At 40.4% G+C, this 22,482-nt stretch overlaps 1 protein-coding gene across 3 annotated transcripts in view; it reads left to right on the plus strand.

The window, feature by feature from the left end:
• The window catches only part of vkg (Collagen alpha-1(IV) chain viking), a 103,447-nt gene extending 83,707 nt beyond the window's left edge, over positions 1-19,740 (plus strand). For all 3 annotated transcript variants that reach the window (XM_073970586.1, XM_073970587.1, XM_073970588.1), the window contains exons 3-10: positions 9,069-9,278; positions 9,347-9,391; positions 9,469-11,231; positions 11,453-12,303; positions 12,366-14,274; positions 14,342-14,456; positions 18,543-18,766; positions 18,839-19,740. In XM_073970586.1, coding sequence (XP_073826687.1) covers positions 9,069-9,278; positions 9,347-9,391; positions 9,469-11,231; positions 11,453-12,303; positions 12,366-14,274; positions 14,342-14,456; positions 18,543-18,766; positions 18,839-19,094 — 5,373 coding nt within the window. In that variant the 3' untranslated portion in view covers positions 19,095-19,740. The remainder of the gene's footprint in view (positions 1-9,068; positions 9,279-9,346; positions 9,392-9,468; positions 11,232-11,452; positions 12,304-12,365; positions 14,275-14,341; positions 14,457-18,542; positions 18,767-18,838) is intronic.
• The last annotated feature ends 2,742 nt before the right edge of the window (positions 19,741-22,482 follow it).

A 22,482-nucleotide genomic window follows, 5' to 3' on the forward strand; every position in this document is an offset into this window, starting at 1 on the left:
GTTTTTTATTTAGTTTTTATTTTCCAATAGTATATATTTATTTATTTTTGCAAAATACTCGTTTACAAAATAAAGAAATAAAAATAAAATTCCCTGATGATGACCTTCGGAGAAGGTCGAAGTATTGGAAAAAAAAAAATAAATAAAAAACATATTGTTCTTACTTTCTGACCTAAAGCCAAAATCAAGAAGTCAAAAAATAAAATGTAAAATATAAAATACAAAAAATAAAATACATATAAAATTTAAAATATAAAATATTTAAAATAAAATATCAAAAAAATTAAAAAATAAAATAAAACATATAAAATATTACATATAAAATTTAAAATATAACAAATAAGATGTAAAATATAATATATAAAAAATAAAATATAACATATAAAATTCAAAATATAAAATTTAAAATATAACAAATAAAATATAAAATATAAGATATAAAGTATAAAAAATATAAATATAAAATATAAAACATAAGATATAAAATATTAAATATGAAGAAAGAAACAAGAAACATTGATTTATTGTCATATTTTGTCAATAATATATAAAGAAAATTATACATGAAATATAATATGGTCACTAACATTCGAATATCGAATATGCAATAAAGAAGAAGAAATATAAAATATAAAAAAAAATATAAAATATAATATAAAAAAATAGAATATAATATTACATATAGAATTTAAAATATAAAAAATAAAATAAATATAAAATATAAAACATAAGATATAAAATATGAAATATAAAAAATATAACATATAACATATACAATTTAAAATATAAAAAATAACATGTAAAATATAAAATATATTATATAAAAAAATATAAAAAATATAATATAACTTAACATATAAAATTTAAAATATAAAAAATAAAATAAAATATAAAATATGAAATATAAAAAATAAAATATAAAATACAACATACAAAATTTAAAATATAAAAAATAAAATGTAAAATATAAAATATATAAAAAAGAAATATAAAATTTAAAATATAAAAAATAAAACATATAAAATTTTTAATGTAAAAATAAAATATAAAACATAAGATATAAAATATGAAATATAAAATAAATAAAATATGAAATATAAAAAATAAAATATAAAATATAAGAAATAAAATATACAAAATAAAATATAAAAAATAAAGTATCAAATATAACACATAAAATTTAAAAAATAAAATATAAAACATAAAAAATATAATATAAAATATAACATATAAAATGTAATATATAAAATACAAAATAAAACAAGTAAAAAAGTAACAGTTGGCTTTGCCGACAGAGATATACCCTCAGCCTGTGTGGATAGAAATATTTTTTTTTCCCAAAAAAAAAAAAAACTTATGTATTTAGGGGGGTTTTCAAAATGTTGGCTGTATGCACCGACAAAAGTATGGATAGGATTAAAGCTCAAAAATTTGCGGGTATATCGATAGATAGGGCTTTTTTTATCACACTAGCCTGCGAAAAACATAATATAGCTATATTCGGTAATATATTCGGTTCGAACCTTCCAGGCACTACATATGGTGCCATAGGGGGTTTTTACACTCTTCGGGCTGTATGCTCAAGAAGTATGGACTTGCCCCTGAAAAAACTTTTACTGCCGTTATTGAGACAGCGAATGCAAGTTGCTTCAACAAAAATCTAAGTGATTCGATATCAGGTCTTAAAGTGAACTTATCCGAAATTGTGTGTGGGAGGTACCCGAAGGGGTGGACAAATACACTATGCAACACTGAAAATGCAAACAACTTCTAGTATGGATTTTTTGAAAGTACATGTTAAGACTACAAAAACCCTAGTTGGGTTTTGTCCTGTCAGATCCAGTTCGGATTTTATGGCCTCATCTAAACCGGGCTAAATCTACACTTTTTTGCATTTATCAGGCCTTTATCTAAGAAACGAATAGGAATTTGGCCTTGCTGTCTTTAGCAATATTGTAGCACTAAACTAGTAGAACTTATCTTTTGAAGAAACCACATAAGAAAAACTCCATCTAGGGCATCAAAATCTATAAAATATAGAAAATTTTACATAATTGCTGAAGTTCTGGTCAGTATCGGCTAAACTATTGGGAGTTGAACCAAGTAGCCTTTCGCAAAAATCTTCCAAATAAAGTTCTCAACAATTCTTTAGAACATTCTGAAACTCTAAAATGCTTACTTCATGTTGTTTCAGCGGTATTTTGCATCATATCTTTTACAACACGTATGTCAAACACAGTTCACACCAACAGTTTATTCTTGCATTTCGGATTTCACAACATTATTGACATTTTTATTAAATCGTCGTTGAAAAATGTACTGAAAACAACGCGATAGAGACATTTTACAACAATGACATGTTCTGAAGAGTTGTGTATTACATTCCAGGGAATATTTTTCCAAAAGAAAATATTCAGAAAAAATTAACGGTTTTGGAGATACGGTGCGAAGTGTATAAAAATGGTGGTATTTTTGCATATATTTTGAAATTTGAGGCAATAAATATAGTTTTTCGAGTTCATTTTTTCTCCAAGTATTGTTTTCTTGTCCTTATCTACAATTTTGCTTCAGAGGCCCCGAATTTCATTAAAAACTCTATATTTAACCATGTTTAGATAGGGCCATAAAATCCGAGCTGGATCTGACACAACAAAACCCAACTAGGGTTTCTTGTCGTTTGGGTCTGTACTTTCAAAAAATCCTCAGTTCGAATTGTTTGCACAAGATCACCTTAAAAATGTTGCACAGTGATATAGTACATATTCGAACCTGATCTATATCTTGTAGATATTTTCGGATGTGTAAAGTATGGACCAAATCGGTCACTCCCATCAAGAGTTTATCGTACGCACAATTTATCCGAACATTTTTGAACTTTTGTGGGGGAGGTACCTGAAGGAGTGAAACGATATGACTTATCTTCGAACTTAAACTAAGTTTTCACAAAGTATTACAAAGACCAAATTGTGGATCGAATCGGCAGATCCGTTCGAGAGTTACCTTGCGCTCCAACCACTACACACGGGACAGTGGATTGAAGTTGCTACAACAAAAATCAAAGCGATTCTTGAACAGGCCCTAAACTGAACTTTACCGAAATTTTGTGTGGGAAGTACCCGAAGGAGTGGACCGATTGAGTCTCGACAGTGTCAGTGAACTATAAGTATTTATACCAAAATTCATCTGACAACGCCAACTCCTTTATATTTGGTCACCGTTTATTTGAACTCGCAACATAGAGCAGCGTTTTTTTTTTATACCCTCAGCCTTTAGGCTAAAGAGGGTATTTACACTTTGATACGACCAAAAATGTGCCTCATCGAAATAATGGTTTTAGACCCCAAGCATGTTTGTACGATATCCGTTTCAGACAATTTTGAGTAGATCTAGCAATGTCCGTCCGTCTGTCTGTCTGTCCGTCTGTCTGTCTGTCTGGCTGGCTGGTGCGCACGATAACTCTCGAACGGATCAATCGATTCGGTTCAAATTTTGATCCACTCCTTCAGGTACCTCCCCCACAAATGTTCAAAAACTGTCGCAAAACTTGTGCGCGCGATAACTCTTGTAGGGAATAACCGATTTGGTCCATACTTTGCACATCGTGTAATTTCTACCAAACTTAGATGAGGTTCCAATATGGACTCAATCGGTCCACTCATTCGGGTACCTCCCACACAAAATTTCGGAAAAGTTCAGTTTAGGACCTGGTCTCGAATCGCTTTGATTTTTGTTTACGCAAGTTGTATTCGCTGTCCTCTATACGAAGCTGTAAGTTTCATTAGGGGCAAGTCAATACTTCCGGAGAAAATAGCCTGAAAGTTACAAAAAACCCTATGACACCGTGTGTAGTGGTTGGAGCGCAAGATAACTTTCGAACGGATCTGCCGATTCGGTCCAAAATTTGGCTTTCGTAATATTTTGTCCAAACTTAGTTCAAGTTCAAAGATGGATTATATCGGTCCACTCCTTCCGGTACCTCCCCCACAAAAGTTCGAAAATGTTCGGAAAATTTGTGGGTACGATAACTCTTGAAGGGAGTAACCGATTTGGTCCATCCTTTGCACATTATGAAATTTCTACCAGACTTAGATGAGGTTCCAATATGGACTCAATCGGTAAACTCCTTCGAGTACCTCCCACACAAAATTTCGGAAAAGTTCAGTTTAGGACCTCCTCTCGAATCGCCTTGGTTTTTGTTGTAACATCTTGTATTCACTGTTCCCTATACGAAGGTACAAGTTTCATCAGGGGCAAGTCCATACTTCCCGAGAAAATGGCCGGAAAGTTGCAAAAAGCCCCTATGACACCTTGTGTAGTGGTAGGAGCGCAATATAACTCTCGAACGCATCTGTCGATTCGGTCCAAAATTTGGCCTTCGTAATATTTTACCAAAACATAGTTTAAATTCGAAGATGGGCTATATCGGTCCACTCATTCAGGTACCTCCCCCACAGAAGGTCAGAAATGTTCGGAAAAATTTTGCGCACGATAACTCTTGAAGGGAGTGACCGATGTAATCCATACTTTGCACATCCTAATATATCTACCAGATATAGATCAGGTACGAATATGAACTAAATTTGTCTACTCCTTTTGGTACCTCTCACACAAAATTTCGGATAAGTTCACTTTAAGACCTGCTATGGAATCACTTGGATTTTTGATGAAGCTATTTGCATGCGCTACCACCATTACGACGGTAAAAGTTTTTTCAGGGGTAAGTCCATATTACTTGCGAAAACAGACCGAAAGGTGTAAAAAACCCCTATGTCACCATATGTGGCGGTCGAAGAACACGATAACTTTCGAACTGTTCAACCGATTTGGTCCAACATTTGGTCTTCGTCATATTATATCCAAACTTAGTCACATGGGCAATACCGGTCCACAACTTTCGGTACTTCTCCCCAATATTTAAAATATATCACTTTGGATCTCCTAATATTTTATCAAAATTTAGTTAAACTTCTAAAATGGCCAATATAGTTCCTCCCTAAGAGTACCTGCCCTACAAAAGTTCAACATTTGTGTCTTAGCGCAGTTAATTCCTATTCCACATTATTGTCGGCAAGTTCATATGTCCAAAAAGGGCCAAATTCTGAAGAGACCTGAAATACATTCGATCTGTCCGGAGGTAAAAGTTTCGCTTCACTTTGGCTGAGGGTATATATCTGTCGGCAAAGCCGACTGACACTTTTTTAATTGTTTTTTTTTTAGGTTATGCGCCATTATCTTTTGACTTGCCCTCGAAAAAAATTACAATGACGTAACGGGGGCCGCACGAACATCGTGTAACAAAAAATTTCATAACGATTCGTGAGGTGTCACTAAACTGCACTTATTTCAAATTTTGTGTTTGAGGTACCAGTAGGAGTGGACCAATATAATCCGAACCTGATGTATGCCTAGAGGTAGTATTACCATATGCAAAGTTTGGTTCAATTCGGTTACTCCCTTCGAGAGGTATCGTGCGCACAAGTTTTGCGACAATTTTTGAACATTTGTGGGGGAGGTACCTGAAGGAGTGGAACTATATGGCCCATCTTCGAACTTAAATCAAATCTGGACAAAGTATTTCGATACCCAAAATTTGAACCGAATCGATTGATCCGTTCGAGAGTTATCGTGCGCACCAGCCAGCCAGACAGACAGACGGACATTGCTAGATCGACTCAAAATTATCTGAAACGGATATCGTACAAACATACTTGGGGTCTAAAACCATTATTTCGATGAGGCACATTTTTGGTCGTATCAAAGTGTAAATACCCTCTTTAACCTAAAGGCTGAGGCTATAAAAATATAAAATACAACCAGTAAGGAAAGCATCAAAGTCGGGCCGTGGCCGACTATATGATACCCTACACCACTGTGAATAGGTAAAATATATATAGAAGTTTAATCCAAATGTGAACAGATTACGATATAATTTGGCACATATATTTCTAGACCAAACACCGTCACACATTCCAAATGTCAATAAAATTCAACATACATAGCGTCTTTGGTGCATACTTACTTACTTACATAGCTGGCCCATTACAGAACATTTGTTCTATAGACCGAACTAAGAGAAGATCTCCAATTCTCTCTATTTGTTGCTTCGCACTCTGGAATATCGCGCCTTGTCATCTCATCATCCACTTGTTTGCGCCATCTATTCTTTGGCCTGCCAATTCTGCGTGCACCGCCATGTGGCTCGAATTTATACGCCTTTTTAGCGGGTTCTCATCGCTCATTCTTATGATATGGCCTAGCCAACGCAATCGCTGCATCTCGATACGTTTAACTATATTGATGTCCTTGTATAGCAGGTTCATACGACGTCGATATTCACCGCCAACGCAGATCGGTCCGTAGATCTTTCGAAGAATTTTTCTCTCAAACACGCCAAGCACTGCCTTATCTGCTTGCGCAAGTACCCAGGCTTCGGAGCCATACATCAGCACGGGTAGTATCAGTGTTTTGTAGAGCGTTATTTTTGTTTGACGAGATGTGGCTTTGTTTTTAAACTGCTTACTTAAACCAAAGTAGCATCTGTTGGCCAACACTGTTCTTCTTTTTATTTCACAACTGATGTCGTTTGTTGTGTTTACGGAGGTGTCGAGGTAGACGAAGTCTATTACTACCTCAAAATTATAGGAACCAACTTCCACAGTTGGTCCGAGCTCAATGGACGCATTGCGCGTCGACACCATCAACTTGGTCTTCTCACCGTTTACCGTCAGACCCACTTTAGCAGATTCTCCTTCGACCTTCATAAAGGTATCAGTTACTTCTTTTACTGATCGTCCCATGATGTCTATATCATCAGCATAGGCAAGTAACATATGGCTGTTTGTATATATTGTGCCACTTCTTTTGACCTTCGCATCTCGTATAACCTCTTTCAGCAGAATGTTGAAAAGATCACACGAAAGGCTGTCTCCTTGTCTGAAACCTCTTTTGGTACAAAACTCTCCGGAGAGGTTATTTCCACTTTTAACTGAGGACCTAGTATCAGTTAAAGTCATCTTACAAAGCCGGATGAGCTTTGCGGGGATACCAAATTCAGACATGGCTTGGAATACCTTTGAACGCAGCGGGCTGTCGAAGGCTGCTTTATAATCGACAAAAGGTGGTAGGTGTCGATCTGCATCCCTTGGGTCTTCTCCAGGATTTGCCGCAGGGTAAATATCTGGTCAATGGTGAACTTGCCAGGTTTAAAGCCGCATTGGTATGATCCAATTATCTCGTTGACCATTGGCTTTAGTCGTTCGCACAATATCCCTGACACGATCTTGTAGGCAATAGGGAGTAGACTTATGCCCCTATAGTTGGAGCATAAAGTCTTATCTCCATTCTTGTGGACGGGGCACAGGATACTCAGGTTCCAATCGTCAGGTACTCGTTCTTCCTGCCAGGTGATGCTAACTAGCTGGTGAATACACCTTATCAGCGTGTCGTCACCGGTTTTGAACAGCTCGGCTGGTAAGCCATCAGCTTCTGCTGCCTTATTATTCTTCAGCCGGTTTATTGCTGTCTTGACCTCATCTTGACCGGTTAGTATACATTCAATACCATCTTCTGGGATTGGAACTGTGGTATCTTCGCCATCTTCACTGCTATCGCATACCAACAGTTTTGAAAAATGTTCTTTCCATATCCTGAGCACACTATCTGTATCAGTTACCAAATTACCTTGCTGGTCTCTACAGGAGGATGTGCTTGTACCAAAGCCATCAGTTTGATGCTTGACTCTTTGGTAGAATTTTCGGACTTCATTGTGGTTCCTGCACATCTTGATTTTTTCACACTCCCGCTTTTCCATCTCCCTCTTTTTCCTGCGGAAAAGACGTTTCTCCTCTCTCCTTTTCTCCCGATATCTCTCTCGTGCGCTACGCGTTGCTACGGATTGTAAAGTAGCCCTATATGCCGCATTTTTCTCTTCGGTAGCAGCACGACACTCCTGATCATACGATGGATTTCTTAGTGGAGGTCTCTGGTATCCAAGTATGGATTTTGCGGCTGTTTGCATGGAGTGGGCAATACTTTGCCATTGCGCTGATATGTTATCGGTATGAGGAGTGCTTTGATTAAGCAATTGGGCTAGTTGAGTGGAATATGCTGTGGCTATCTGTTGTGATTGCAGCTTACCGATGACTAACTTTCGTGTTGTGTCTGTTCGTACTTTGTTTGCTACGTTTAAGCGGATGCGTACCTTTGCTGCAACAAGGTAGTGGTCCGAATCAATGTTTGCGCCTCGGAACGATCGTACATCCAACATGCTCGATGAATGTCTTCCATCTATCACAACATGATCTATTTGATTTCTTGTTTTCTGATCTGGAGACAGCCAGGTGCCCTTATGGATGTCGAGATGGTGAAATCTGGTGCTACTAACTACCATGTTTTTGCAGCTGCAAAGTCTATCAGCCTCATACCATTATCAGATGTTTCACTGTGGAGACTGAATTTTCCGACTGTTGGGCCAAAGATATTTTCCTTTCCAATTTTGGCATTAAAATAGCCTAGAAGAATTTTAATGTCATGGGCAGGACAACGGTCATATGTTTCTTCTAAGCCCTCATAAAATATATCTTTGGTCAGTTCGTCCTTGTCATCAGTGGGAGCATGAGCGCAAATAAAGCTGATGTTGAAGAATTTTGCTTATATTCGAATTGTAGCAAGTCTTTCATTCACCGGTGTGAGGCTGGAGACCAGGTGTTTTAACCTCCGACCAACTACAAATCCGCAACCAAACCCATGCTTTATGTTATGGCAGCTATAATAGAGTGAGTCACCTTTAGGTGTTGTTGTGACGCCTTTCCCATTCCATCGTATTTCCTGCACTTTCTCTATAAAGAGTGCGAACATTTTAGGTGCAAATTCGCAGATCATGGTCCTTAAAACGTTTGCGGACTTAAGCAAAAACATTTGTTCATTGATTTTATTTGAAAAGCATTCTCAACAAATCCCATGCCCCCAACTTCCCCATTCCCCTCTAGGCAATCATTCAAAATCCCTTTTGTTTCTTTTTTTATTGTTTGCATTTTCTAATTCCCTTCTTTTTCGTCTTTTTCTTGCAGGAAGAAGAAAAACAACAACCAGATAGAAACTGTGGTGGCTTGGCTTGTGACTGTAAAGGTTTAAAGGGACGTCCCGGTGATATTGGTTTACCCGGTTTCCCGGGTCCTGAAGGTTCGCAAGGTGATATTGGTCCACCTGGACCACCTGGTCGCTCCGGTGAATGGGGAGATCCTGGTGAATATGGTGAACAAGGTGAAAAAGGTCATCGTGTAAGTAACCCGAAAAAGACCCCTTGACGAAGTACCAATTTTATAATTTCTCCTCCTTTTTTTAATAGGGTGATGCCGGTGAACCTGGTCTCCCAGGTGCCCCAGGTGTTCGCGTAAGTGTCACATGTCGTTATATTCTTTCTTTTTTGATTGACTAAGATAATTTGTTCTTGCCTTTTTTTTGGTTTAGGGTCCTCCCGGCGAAGATGGTCCCACTGGTCCAAGCGGTATTGATGGCTGTGCCGGTAAGCCTGGCAAACATGGTGACCATGGTATTCCCGGTCGTCATGGTGCCCGCGGTGAAATTGGTAAACCTGGTCCACCAGGTCCCCAAGGTGATGCCGGTGAGGGTGGCATTAATTCCAAAGGTACCAAAGGTAGTCGTGGTGAACGCGGTCCAGATGGTTATGATGGTCAAATGGGCTTCCCCGGCATGAAAGGTTATAAGGGCGATATTGGTTTCCCCGGTGCTGATGGTCCCAAGGGTGAAATGGGTCCCAAGGGTTTCAAGGGTGAAATGGCCGAAGATGCTAATATCATTCTACAGTTGCAAGGAGAACAAGGTGAGAAAGGTGATCCCGGTGATGCTGAGCCATACCCATGGATACCGAAGGGTGGAGTACCAAAAGGCTATCCAGGCGATCGTGGTGAATTGGGTGATAGGGGACGTGCTGGCGTACAAGGTGAAAAGGGCGAAATGGGCCATGCCGGTTATCCTGGTGGTCGTGGTGATAATGGTGAGCCCGGTGAACGTGGCAAACCAGGTAAACCAGGTGAAACTGGTTTCCCCGGTGCCAAAGGTGTGAAAGGTGCTCCTGGTTACAATGGCAGAGATGGCGAAGATGGTCTTAAGGGTGAAATGGGTGATGATGGTTACGATGGTATACCCGGTGTTCAGGGTTATGCCGGTCCTCCCGGTATCTACGATCCCAATCTGGATGAATCCTTACCAGGCCCCATAGGTCCTCAGGGTGAGATTGGTCCCCCAGGTGATCCAGGTCTACCTGGTATTCCCGGCAAACAAGGTCGTCGTGGTCCACGCGGTCATACTGGTCCACCTGGTGATCCAGGTTATGATGGTCTGCCTGGTCGTCGTGGTGTCAGCATAAAGGGTGACGAAGGTGATTACGGATTTATGGGTCTTCCTGGTCCAATGGGTCAACCCGGTCGTCCTGGTCCAGTTGGACGTCCAGGAGCTCGCGGTGCTGATGGTCGCAATGTACCTGGTCCAAAGGGTTATCCAGGTCAACCTGGCCTTCCTGGCCAGCCTGGATATCGCGGAGATCGTGGTGAAATTGGTTTCCCTGGTATCAAGGGTGTGCCCGGTCTTGGTGTTAACATTGTTGGTCCTCCTGGTGCTAGTGGCCCACCTGGTGTCCGAGGTCCACCTGGTTTTGATGGTGTGCCCGGTTATCGTGGACCTACTGGTGACAAAGGTATTCGCGGTGATGATTGTGGCATTTGTCCCGCTGGACCCAAAGGCTTGCGTGGTATGCGTGGCGATGATGGTTTCCCTGGTGTTCATGGATCAACTGGTCCACAAGGCTTGTCCGGCGAGAGAGGCCCCAAGGGTCAACAAGGCAAACCCGGTTTCATGGGTTTCAAGGGTGGGCCCGGACCAGATGGTATACCCGGTGAAATGGGCCGTCCTGGTATGCCCGGTCGTCCAGGTCAAGTAATCACAACAGGTAATATAATCAAACCCGAAAAAGGTTACAGGGGAGAGGTAGGAGAGCGTGGCGTGCAGGGCGAGACTGGTGAACCTGGAAATGATGGTGCTCCTGGTTACACTGGCCAAAAAGGTGAACGCGGCATTCGTGGGGATTACGGTGATGCAGGCAGAGCTGGTAGAGATGGTGCTCCAGGTAGGCCAGGTAAAGACGGCCGACCTGGCGAAGATGCCAGAACTCCTAAGTATTTGCTGGTTGGTGCCAAGGGTTATGATGGTCGCAAGTAAGTATCCCCTCAAAAAGCGTGAAACAGAATTAAAGCGAAAGGCTGAAATCCATAGGGAAAGCGTTGCAACACTTGAGTGGTCAAATGTCAATGTTGTTCCTGTTGTTGTAACACAAAGCAAAGCCACATAGCTTTAACTCTGTTCGACTCTCAATAGTAATTCGAGGCCACATTGCTAAGCAAAATTTTGTGTGTTATTTTTTCTTATTGTTACAAAGGGGTCAAGCTGGTGAACCTGGTGATATGGGTCCCAAAGGTGAAAAGGGTCAACCCCATCCCGGTGAAATTTTCGACAATAGAGGCGATGTTGGTGATGTTGGTGAACCTGGTCCTCGCGGTCCTATGGGACCAAAGGGTGAACATGGTACTAATGGTGACAATGGTGAACGCGGTGACATCGGTCTACCCGGTATTCAAATTCAAGGCCCCATGGGCGCAAAGGGTTATCCCGGAGCTATTGGCCAAGTCGGTCGTCATGGTGCCGATGGTATGCCAGGTTTGAATGGTGAACCCGGTGTCGATGGTATTGCTGGCGTTAAAGGTGTTCGTGGTGATCCTGGTCAATACATTTTACCTGGTGAAATGGGTCCCGATGGTCCTGAAGGTCCAAAAGGTCCTGTCGGTGATATTGGCCCCCGAGGCAGATTTGGTCCCACTGGTCTCCCAGGTCCGAAGGGTGTACGTGGCGAAAAGGGCAATACTGGACCCGATGGTCTACAGGGCTTGCCCGGTAGCAAGGGTATAATTGGTGATACATTGGTCGGCTATCCCGGTGCTGCTGGTGAACCAGGTATGAATGGCAGAATAGCTCCACATGGTCGCAAGGGTCAAAAGGGTGATAGCGGTGTACCCGGTGTACAGGGTGTACAAGGTGCTAAGGGTGATATTGGTTTCCCCGGCCGACGTGGTCCACATGGTGACAGAGGCTACCCCGGCATTCCCGGTGTAATTGGTATGCAAGGTTTGGTGGGTATTCCCGGCGAACTAGGTGAACGTGGTGAAGTGGGAGAAGATGGTCGTCACGGTGACATGGGTCCAAGAGGTTTAACTGGTGTTACTGGTGCCAAAGGTAGGTTATAACGGCAAATCTCATCATTTCGTTGGAATAACTAATATTTTGAATGTTTCCAGGTCAAATGGGTGATGTTGGTCCATATGGTCGTAGAGGCAACGATGGTATTCCTGGCCGCAAGGGTGTTGCAGGTGAACGCGGTTTTCCCGGCAGAGTTGGTCCCAAAGGTTTCGCTTCACGCAGTGGTATCAAGGGTGAATATGGTGAACCCGGCCAACGCGGACCTCGTGGCTATGATGGTGCACCTGGTCCAAAGGGTTTCCAAGGTCTACCAGGTGATGAGGCATACGGTGAAGATGGTTTGCCCGGCAGAAAGGGTGAAACTGGTGCCCCCGGTGTTGATGGCATCAATGGTCTGGATGGTCTCAAGGGTGAGCGTGGTGAATATGGTGTAATGGGTTTGATGGGAGCAATTGGCGATCGTGGCGATGAAGGTCGTCCTGGATATCCTGGAAGACCCGGCATGGCTGGTATCGATGGCGCTGTTGGTCCCATTGGTGATCAGGGATACAAAGGTGAAGTAGGTGAACGTGGTGACGATGGCTATGCTGGTTATGCTGGAGAAATTGGTGATCGCGGTGATGCTGGTGAACCTGGTGCTTTTGGACCTCGAGGTGAACAGGGTGACGAAGGTTTCCCAGGTCGTCCTGGTGTTTTGTTAGCTGGCTATGCTCCTCGTGGTGATAAGGGTCAACCCGGTCTTAGAGGCCAACAAGGTCCCCAAGGCGAGCCAGGTATTGAAGGTGCCCCTGGCTACCCCGGTCGCAAGGGTGAACGTGGTGATTTCGGTTACGCTGGAGCTCCAGGTGCCGATGGCTATCCTGGTATTGACGGCGAACGTGGTGACAAGGGTTACCCCGGCCCACCTGGTTTGACACCCGACTACGCTGAGCCTGGAGATGAAGGTGATGTTGGCTACGATGGTTTGCCTGGACGTCCTGGTCGTCCTGGCCCCAAGGGCGCTCCTGGTGATATGGGCGAATACGGTTTAAATGGCATCAAGGGTGAAACAGGCATAAGCATTATGGGTCCAAAGGGTTATGAAGGTGATGTTGGTTATCCTGGTCCCGCTGGACGCAATGGTTTACACGGCATGGTCGGTTTCAAGGGTGAACGTGGCGATGTTGGTCCCCAGGGCATGCGTGGTGAACCCGGCTATGTAATTCCCGGTGTACGTGGTGATCATGGTGATGTTGGTCCTCCAGGTGCTCCTGGTCCCCAAGGCTATAAGGGTGAAACGGGTATGCATGGTCGTCCTGGTCGCACCGGTCCCATGGGTCCTCGAGGCCCACGTGGTCCTCTTGGTGATGCTGGTTATGATGGCAGAAATGGTTTGGACGGTTTGCCGGGACCAACTGGTGAACCTGGTGTCACATTCCCCTTCCATATGGCACGCAAAGGAGAACGTGGTGAGCCCGGCATTGATGGTTTCAAGGGTGAAATGGGTGATGTGGGCGAAGAAGGTGAAATTGGCTATCAAGGTGCTGTTGGCTTGAAGGGTTATCAGGGCGAACGTGGTTTGACTGGTCAAGTTGGTGTCGATGGTCCAAAGGGTGAGCGCGGTATGCAAGGCCCCACCGGTTTGCCGGGTTATGCTGGTTTAATTGGTGCCAAGGGTCCCGATGGTGAGCCAGCACCTCCACCACCACGTGCCAAGAGTCGCGGTTATATTTTTGCTCGTCACTCACAATCTGTGCTGATACCTGAATGTCCAGCCAATACAAACCTCTTGTGGGTGGGTTATTCTCTGGCCGGTAGCATTGCTAACGGTCGTGCTGCGGGCCAAGATTTGGGTCGGCCCGGTTCGTGTTTGCAACGTTTCAACACCATGCCATACATGACTTGTGACGGCAACGTTTGTAATTATGGCCAGACCAATGATGACAGTATGTGGTTGGCTACTGATGAACCAATGCCATTCACCATGACTCCTATACAGGCTAATGTTATCCAGAAATATATTTCACGGTAAGTCGTGGTGGAGGGTGGAGTGATGTTGTGATTTTAAATGACCCATTGTTGTTTTTATTTACAGTTGTGCCGTTTGTGACACGACCACCAAGGTGATTGCTTTGCACAGTCAAAGCATGCTTATTCCCGAATGTCCCAGCGGTTGGGAGGAAATGTGGACTGGTTACAGTTACTTTATGGTAAGTGTGGGGTGGGAGATTAATGGGAGATTTCAAAATCTGGGTTTATTATTAGTGCAAAGTCGTCTATAGCTGGAAGGCCTTCTTCTGGTTTTCTATAACTAGGGGACTTAGACTAGAACCTGGTGATGCCGGTGAGATTTTTTTTTTGAGACTGCAGAGCAATATTGGGCTTCCCTAACGCCATTTTTTACGACAAAATTCGCTAAAATTAAAATGCTTATAATTTCGTTAATTACCGAAATTTATCGGTAAGTTAGCAACCAAAATAAAGTTGCCGCTAAGTCCTACCGATAGCATTAGTGTTGCCAAGTTTTGTTCACACTTTTCATTCAAAATTTTGTGTTGAAATTTGACCGATTTTTGCCGATAACCAAAAAATGCGTTAGAGAATCTCATCACTGATCCCCGCGGTCCTATAGTACCAAAGGGTGAACGCGGTGACATCAGGCTACCCGATACTTAAATTCAAGGCCCCATAGGCGCCAAGGGTTATCCCGGGCCGTTTGGCCAATTCGGTTCTCATGGTGTCGCTGGTTTACCAGGTATCGATGGCATTGCTGGCGTTAAAGTGTTCGTGGTAATCCTGGCCAAAACTTTTTACCTGGTGAAATGGGTCACGATGGACCTGAAGGTCCAAAAGGTCCTGTCGGTGATATTGGCTCCAAATGCAGATTTGCCTCCACGATCCGATGGGTGTACGTGACGAAAATTGAAATACCGTAGGCCTTATTCAGGCCCCATAGGCACCAAGGGTTATCCCGGGCCGTTTGGCCAATTCGGTTCTCATGGCGTCACTGGTTTACCAGTAGTGCGATTCTCTAACACATTTTTTGAGTTACCGACAAAAATCGGTAAAATTTAAACGCAAAATTATGAATGAAAAGTTCAATAAAAGTTGACAACACTCTTACTATCGGTAGAACTTTACGACTGCTTTTTATTCGTCGCAAACTTACCGAAAAAAATCGGTAATTACCGAAATTATGAGCATTTTAATTTTACCGACAATTATCGGTAACTCAAAAATTGAGTTAGAGAATCGCACTACAGGTATTGATGGCATTGCTGGCGTTAAAGTGTTCGTGGTAATCCTGGCCAATACTTTTTACCTGGTGAAATGGGTCCCGATGGTCCTGAAGGTCCAAAAGGTCCTGTCGGTGATATTGGCCCCAAAATGCAGATTTGGTCCCACTGGCATCCATGATCCGATGGGTGTACGTAGCGAAAATTGCAATACCGTAGGCCTTATTCAGGTTTTCTATAACCAGAGGACCTTCTGGATGGTCTTTATTACTGACAAACCTTTTACAGGTCTTCCACAGCTAGAAGACCTTCTACGGGTTTTCTACAGCTATAAGATATTCTACGAGTCTTCCATAGCTAGAGGACATTCTAGAGGTCTTCAATTGCCAAAAACCAACCTTCTACAGATCTTCCGTAGCTAGAGAACCCTTTAAGGCTTTCTACAGGTGTTCGGTAGGAGGAATACCTTCTACAGTTGTGCTACATCTAAACAACTTTCTACAGGTCTTCTACAGCTGGAAGACCTCATACAAGTCTTCTATAGCTGGAAGACCTTCCACGGGTCTTCTATAGCCAGAAGACCTTCTGCAGGTCTTATGTAGCTGAAAGACCTTCTGCAGGTCTTATGTAGCTGAAAGACCTTTCACAGGTCTTCTATAGCTGAAAATCTTATTCAGGTCTTCTATTACTGGATGACCTTCTACAGGTCTTCCATAGCTGGAAAACCTTTTACAGGTCTTCTAAAGCTAGAAACCCTTCTACAGGGCTTCTATAGATGGAAGACATTCTACCTTCTTCAATAGCTGGAAGACACTCTACAGGTTTTCCATAGCTAGGAAAACTTCTTAAGGCATTCTACAGCTGGAACACCAGCTATAGAAGACGGGTAGAGGGTCTTCTATAGCTGGATAACCTTAGGCAACCTTCCACAGGTCTAAAGGTCTTCTATTGCCAAAAAAAACTACAGGTCGTCGTAACTAGAGGACCCGTTTAGACCTTCTACAGGTCTTCTGCAGATGCAAGACCTTCTAGAGGTGTTCTATAGCTAGAAGACTTTCTACAGGTCTTTTATAGCTAGAAGACCTCCTTCAGGTTTTCTATAGCTATACAACCTTCTACAGATTTTCTATAGCTGGAAGACCTACTGGGTATTCTACAGCTGGAAGACCTCCTACAGGTCTTCTATAGCTAGAATACCTTCCACAGGTCTTCTATAGCTGAACATCTTTTTCAGGTCTTCCACTACTGGATTACCTTCTACAGGTCTTCCATAGCTGGAAAATCTTTTACAGGTCTTCTAAAGCTAGAAACCCTTCTACAGGGCTTCTATAGATGGAAGACGTTCTACCTTCTTCAATAGCTGGAAGACCTTCTACAGGTTTTCCATAGCTAAAACACCTTCTTAAGGTATTCTACAGCTGGAACACCAGCTATAGAAGACATGTAGAGGGTCTAGCTGGAAGACCTACTAGGGCTTTAATAGCTGGAAACCTTCCCACTGGTTTTTAATAACTGGAAGACCTTCCACAGGTGTTCTATAGCGGGAAGACCTTCTAAAAGTCTTCTATAGCTAGACAAACTTCTACAGGTCTTCAGAGCTGGAAAATCGTCTACAGCTAAACAACCTTATACAGGTTTCCTATAGCTGGAAGAGCTCCTACAGGTCTTCTGAAGCCAGAAAATCCTCCACAGGTATTCCTTAGCTAGACAACCTTCTAGATGTCTTCTATAGCAGGGAGAACCTCTTCAGTTATTCCATTGCAAGGCAACCTTTATACCTGGAAGACCTTCTATAGCTGGAAAACTACATATAGGTCTTCTATAGCAGGGAGACCTTCTACAGGTCTTCTATAGCTGAAGAATATTTTACAGATCTTCTACGGCTGGAAGACCTTCTACAGGTCTTCTAAAGCCAGAAATCATTCTACCAGTCTTCCATAACGAGACAACCTTCTACAGGTCTTCTGAAGCCAGAAACCCCTCTGCCGGTCTTTCATAACGAGACAATAGCTGGAAGAACTTCTACAGATCTTCAATATCTGGAACACCTTCTTGCAGGTCTTCTATAGCTAGTCGACCTTCTACATATCATCTATAACAGGAAGACCATCTACAGGTATTCCTTAGATAGACAACCATCTCCAGGTCTTCTATAGCTGCAAGACCTTCTACAGGTCTTCAATAGCTGGAAAACTATATATAGGTCTTCTATAGCAGGGAGACCTTCTACAGGTCTTCTATAGCTGAAGGACAGTTTACAGATCTTCTACGGCTGGAAGACCTTCTACAGGTCTTCTAAAGCCAGAAAACCCTCTACCAGTCTTCCATAACGAGACAACCTTCTACAGGTCTTCTAAAGCTGGAAGACCTTTTGTAGGCCTTCTAAAGCTGGAAGACCTTCTACAGAACTTCAATATCTGGAAGACCTTTTTGCAGGTCTTCTATAGCTAGTCAACCTTCTACATATCTTTAATAGCAGGAAGACTATCTACAGCTATTCCTTAGATAGACAACCTTCTCCAGATTTTCTATAGCTGGAAGACCTTTTCTAGGTCTTCTATAGCTGGAAGACCTTTTCTAGGTCTTCTGTAGCTGGAAGACCTGCTACAGATCTTCAATAGCTGGAAGATCTTTTTGCAGGTCTTCAACCTTCTAGATATCTTCCTTATATGGACAATCATCTCCAGGTCTTCTATAGCTGGAAGACCTTTTCTAGGTCTTCCATAGCTGGAAGGCCTTTTACAGGTCTTCCGTAGCTAAAAAACCTTCTATCGATATGCTTCTTACAGCTGGAAGACCTTCTACAGGCCCTCTTTACTACCTTCTTCAGGGTTTCAATGGATAGAAGATCTTCGAAATATCTTCTATGCGTAGAAAACCTTTTACATGCTTTAAAATGCTTTCCACAGGTTTCTTTAGCGGGGACCAGGTCCCTAGAAGAAATTCTATCGCTCTACTATGAGTAGAATACCTCCCATAAGTCATCCTTAGCATGATTGTCCGTCTTTAGGTCCTTATTTATTTTATGTATACATTTTTTTATTTTCTCTTTCACTTTAGACAACAACCGACAACACCGGCGGTATGGGTCAGAATCTTGTGTCGCCTGGTTCTTGCTTGGAAGAATTCCGTGCCCAACCCATTATCGAGTGTCATGGTAGAGGTGATTGCAATTGGTACGATCCTGTTGTATCATTCTGGTTGGCTGTTATTGAAGAACACGAACAGTGGCAGATGCCAGCACAAGTAACATTGAAAAAGGATCAGACCAGTAAGATTAGCAGGTAAGATGGCACAGAAAGGCTAACTTGAGGCTCAATGAAATCTATAATATTTTTTTTTTCTTTCTCCTTTAGATGTTCTGTTTGTCGTCGTCGCAATGATTCTGTCTTTAGACGTTACGAAACCTTTGATTCATCGGCTCGTGAATTGAGACGTGGTTATGAGCATGTTGTAACTGCACCTCCTGCACAAACTCAATATCATCAGCAGCAACCACCTCAAAACACATATCAACGCCGACCAAATCCCAACTATCAAAGACGAACTGGCTCGTATCCAGGTCGTACCTATCGTACTCGTTACCCCAGAGCCGATACCACAGCTCCATAGATAACAATTAGTCTAAACACACACAAACAAAACGAAATCAATAATAATTTTAAAGATTTTTTATATTAATGTTGTCTAAATATTTTACACTTACATTTCGTTAACACTTAAGTAGCCGTAAATTGAAAGCAAAAGCAAACAATTCGCAGTCCCAGTTAATAATTTTTCCATTTCCCAAATAATTATAAAGAAAAAAAAAGATAACACGAAATCTGCCATTATTTTGTAAATGAAACGAACAAAAAAAGATGTGCCATTATTCTTAACATCCATGCCAAATCAAAATAAAACAAAAATTGAAATTGTATAATAAACTAAATATATATAAAGCCATGTTCTTCTTCTTACAACCAATAAAAGTACCCTTCTGTGCTCTTTACTTTTTTTGGTTTGTTTTTATTACACATATTTACACTGCCCCCTTTGTTGCATTCTTCTAATTCCAAAAACCTTTAAAATATTCATTGTAATTTTTGTTAAAACTAATAAAACATTGAATATAATTCTTTAATTCCTTTTAGTTTAAGTAATAAAATATTTCTGAAATATTTTATACATTGTATTTCAATTTCCAATTGCAAATCAAAACAGCAAAACCAAAAATCAAATATGCTAATAAATAAAAAATGTAATTAAAAATAAAAAATGAGTCAATGGTGTTTATTTAGCTTAATAAAATATTCTAAAAAATATTCTTTAAAAAATCCACGTTTTGTGGGCATCAACAGCCTCAAAAATATTCTTTAAAAAATCCACGTTTTGTGGGCATCAACAGGCTTAAAAATATTCTTTAAAAAATCCACGTTTTGTGGGCATCAACAGGCCTAAAAATATTCTTTAAAAAATCCACGTCTTGTGGGCATCAACAGGCTTAAAAATATTTTTAAAAAATCCAACGTTTGTGGGCATCAACAGCCTTAAAAATATTCTTTAAAAAATCCACGTTTTGTGGGCATCAACAGCCTTAAAAATATTCTTTAAAAAATCCACGTTTTGTGGGCATCAACAGCCTTAAAAATATTCTTTAAAAAATCCACGTTCTGTGGGCATCAACAGCCTTAAAAATATTCTTTAAAAAATCCACGTTTTGTGGGCATCAACAGCCTTAAAAATATTCTTTAAAAAATCCACGTTTTGTGGGCATCAACAGTCTTAAAAATATTTTTTAAAAAATCCACGTTTTGTGGGCATCAAGAGCCTTGAAAATATTCTTTAAAAAATCCAAGTTTTGTGGGTATCAAGAGCCTTAAAAATATTCTTTAAAAAATCCAATTTTTACGAGCATCAACAGCCTTAAAAATATTCTTTAAAAAATCCAGGTTTTGTGGGCATCAACAGTCTTAAAAATATTCTTTAAAAAATCCAGGTTTTGTGGGCATCAACAGTCTTAAAAATATTCTTTAAAAAATCCACGTTTTGTGGGCATCAACAGCCATAAAAATATTCTTTAAAAAATCCACGTTTTGTGGGCATCAACAGCCTTAAAAATATTCTTTAAAAAATCCACGTTTTGTGGGCATCAACAGCCTTAAAAACACTCTTTAAAAAATCCACGTTTTCTGGGCATTAAGAGCCTTAAAAAATTTTTTAAAAAATCCACGTTTTGTGGGCATCAAAGCCTTAAAAATATTCTTTAAAAAATCCACGTTTTGTGGGCATCAACAGTCTTAAAAATATTCTTTAAAAAATCCACGTTTTGTGGTCATCAACAGTCTTTAAAATATTCTTTAAAAAATCCACGTTTTGTGGGCATCAACAGCCTTAAAAACACTCTTTAAAAAATCCACGTTTTGTGGGCATTAAGAGCCTTAAAAATATTTTTTAAAAATTCCACGTTTTGTGGGCATCAACAGCCTTAAAAATATTCTTTAAAAAATCCACGTTTTGTGGGCATCAAAGCCTTAAAAATATTCTTTAAAAAATCCACGTTTTGTGGGCATCAACAGTCTTTAAAATATTCTTTAAAAATCCAAGTTTTGTGGGCATCAACAGCCTTAAAAATATTTTTTAAAAAATCCACGTTTTGTGGACATCAACAGAGTTGAAAATATTCTTTAAAAAATCCACGTTTTGTGGGCATCAACAGCCTTAAAAATATTCTTTAAAAAATCCACGTTTTGTGGGCATCAACAGTCTTAAAAATATTCTTTAAAAAATCCACGTTTTGTGGGCATCAACAGTCTTAAAAATATTCTTTAAAAAATCCACGTTTTGTGGGCATCAACAGCCTTAAAAATATTCTTTAAAAAATCCACGTTTTGTGGGCATCAACAGCCTTAAAAATATTCTTTAAAAAATCCACGTTTTGTGGGCATCAACAGCCTTAAAAATATTCTTTAAAAAATCCACGTTTTGTGGGCATCAACAGCTATAAAAATATTCTTTAAAAAATCCACGTTTTGTGGGCATCAACAGCCTTAAAAATATTCTTTAAAAAATCCACGTTTTGTGGGCATCAACAGCCTTAAAAATATTCTTTAAAAAATCCACGTTTTGTGGGCATCAACAGCCTTAAAAATATTCTTTAAAAAATCCACGTTTTGTGGGCATCAACAGCCTTAAAAATGTTCTTTAAAAAATCCACGTTTTGTGGGCATCAACAGCCTTAAAAATATTCTTTAAAAAATCCACGTTTTGTGGGCATCAACAGCCTTAAAAATATTCTTTAAAAAATCCATGTTTTGTGGGCATCAACAGCCTTAAAAATATTCTTTAAAAAATCCAAGTTTTGTGGGCATCAACAGCCTTAAAAATATTCTTTAAAAAATCCACGTTTTGTGGGCATCAACAGCCTTAAAAATATTCTTTAAAAAATCCATGTTTTGTGGGCATCAACAGCCTTAAAAATATTCTTTAAAAAATCCGCGTTTTGTGGGCATCAACAGCCTTAAAAATATTCTTTAAAAAATCCACGTTTTGTGGGCATCAACAACCTTAAAAATATTCTTTAAAAAATCCACGTTTTGTGGGCATCAACAACCTTAAAATATTCTTTAAAAAATCCACGTTTTGTGGGCATCAACAGTCTTAAAAATATTCTTTAAAAAATCCACGTTTTGTGGGCATCAACAGCCTTAAAAATATTCTTGAAAAAATCCACGTTTTTTGGGCATCAACAGCCTTAAAAATATTCTTGAAAAAATCCACGTTTTTTGGGCATCAACAACCTTAAAAATATTCATTAAAAAATCCACGTTTTTTGGGCATCAACAGCCTTAAAAATATTCTTTAAAAAATCCACGTTTTGTGGGTATCAACAGCCTTAAAAATATTCTTTAAAAAATCCACTTTTTGTGGCATCAACAGCCTTAAAAATATTCTTTAAGGAATCCACGTTTTGTGGGCATCAACAGCCTTCAAAATATTCTTTAAAAAATCCACGTTTTGT

Source organism: Musca autumnalis, unplaced genomic scaffold (assembly GCF_047663935.1).
Source record: "Musca autumnalis isolate F117 unplaced genomic scaffold, ASM4766393v1 scaffold_2, whole genome shotgun sequence".
Lineage (NCBI taxonomy): Eukaryota > Metazoa > Arthropoda > Insecta > Diptera > Muscidae > Musca > Musca autumnalis.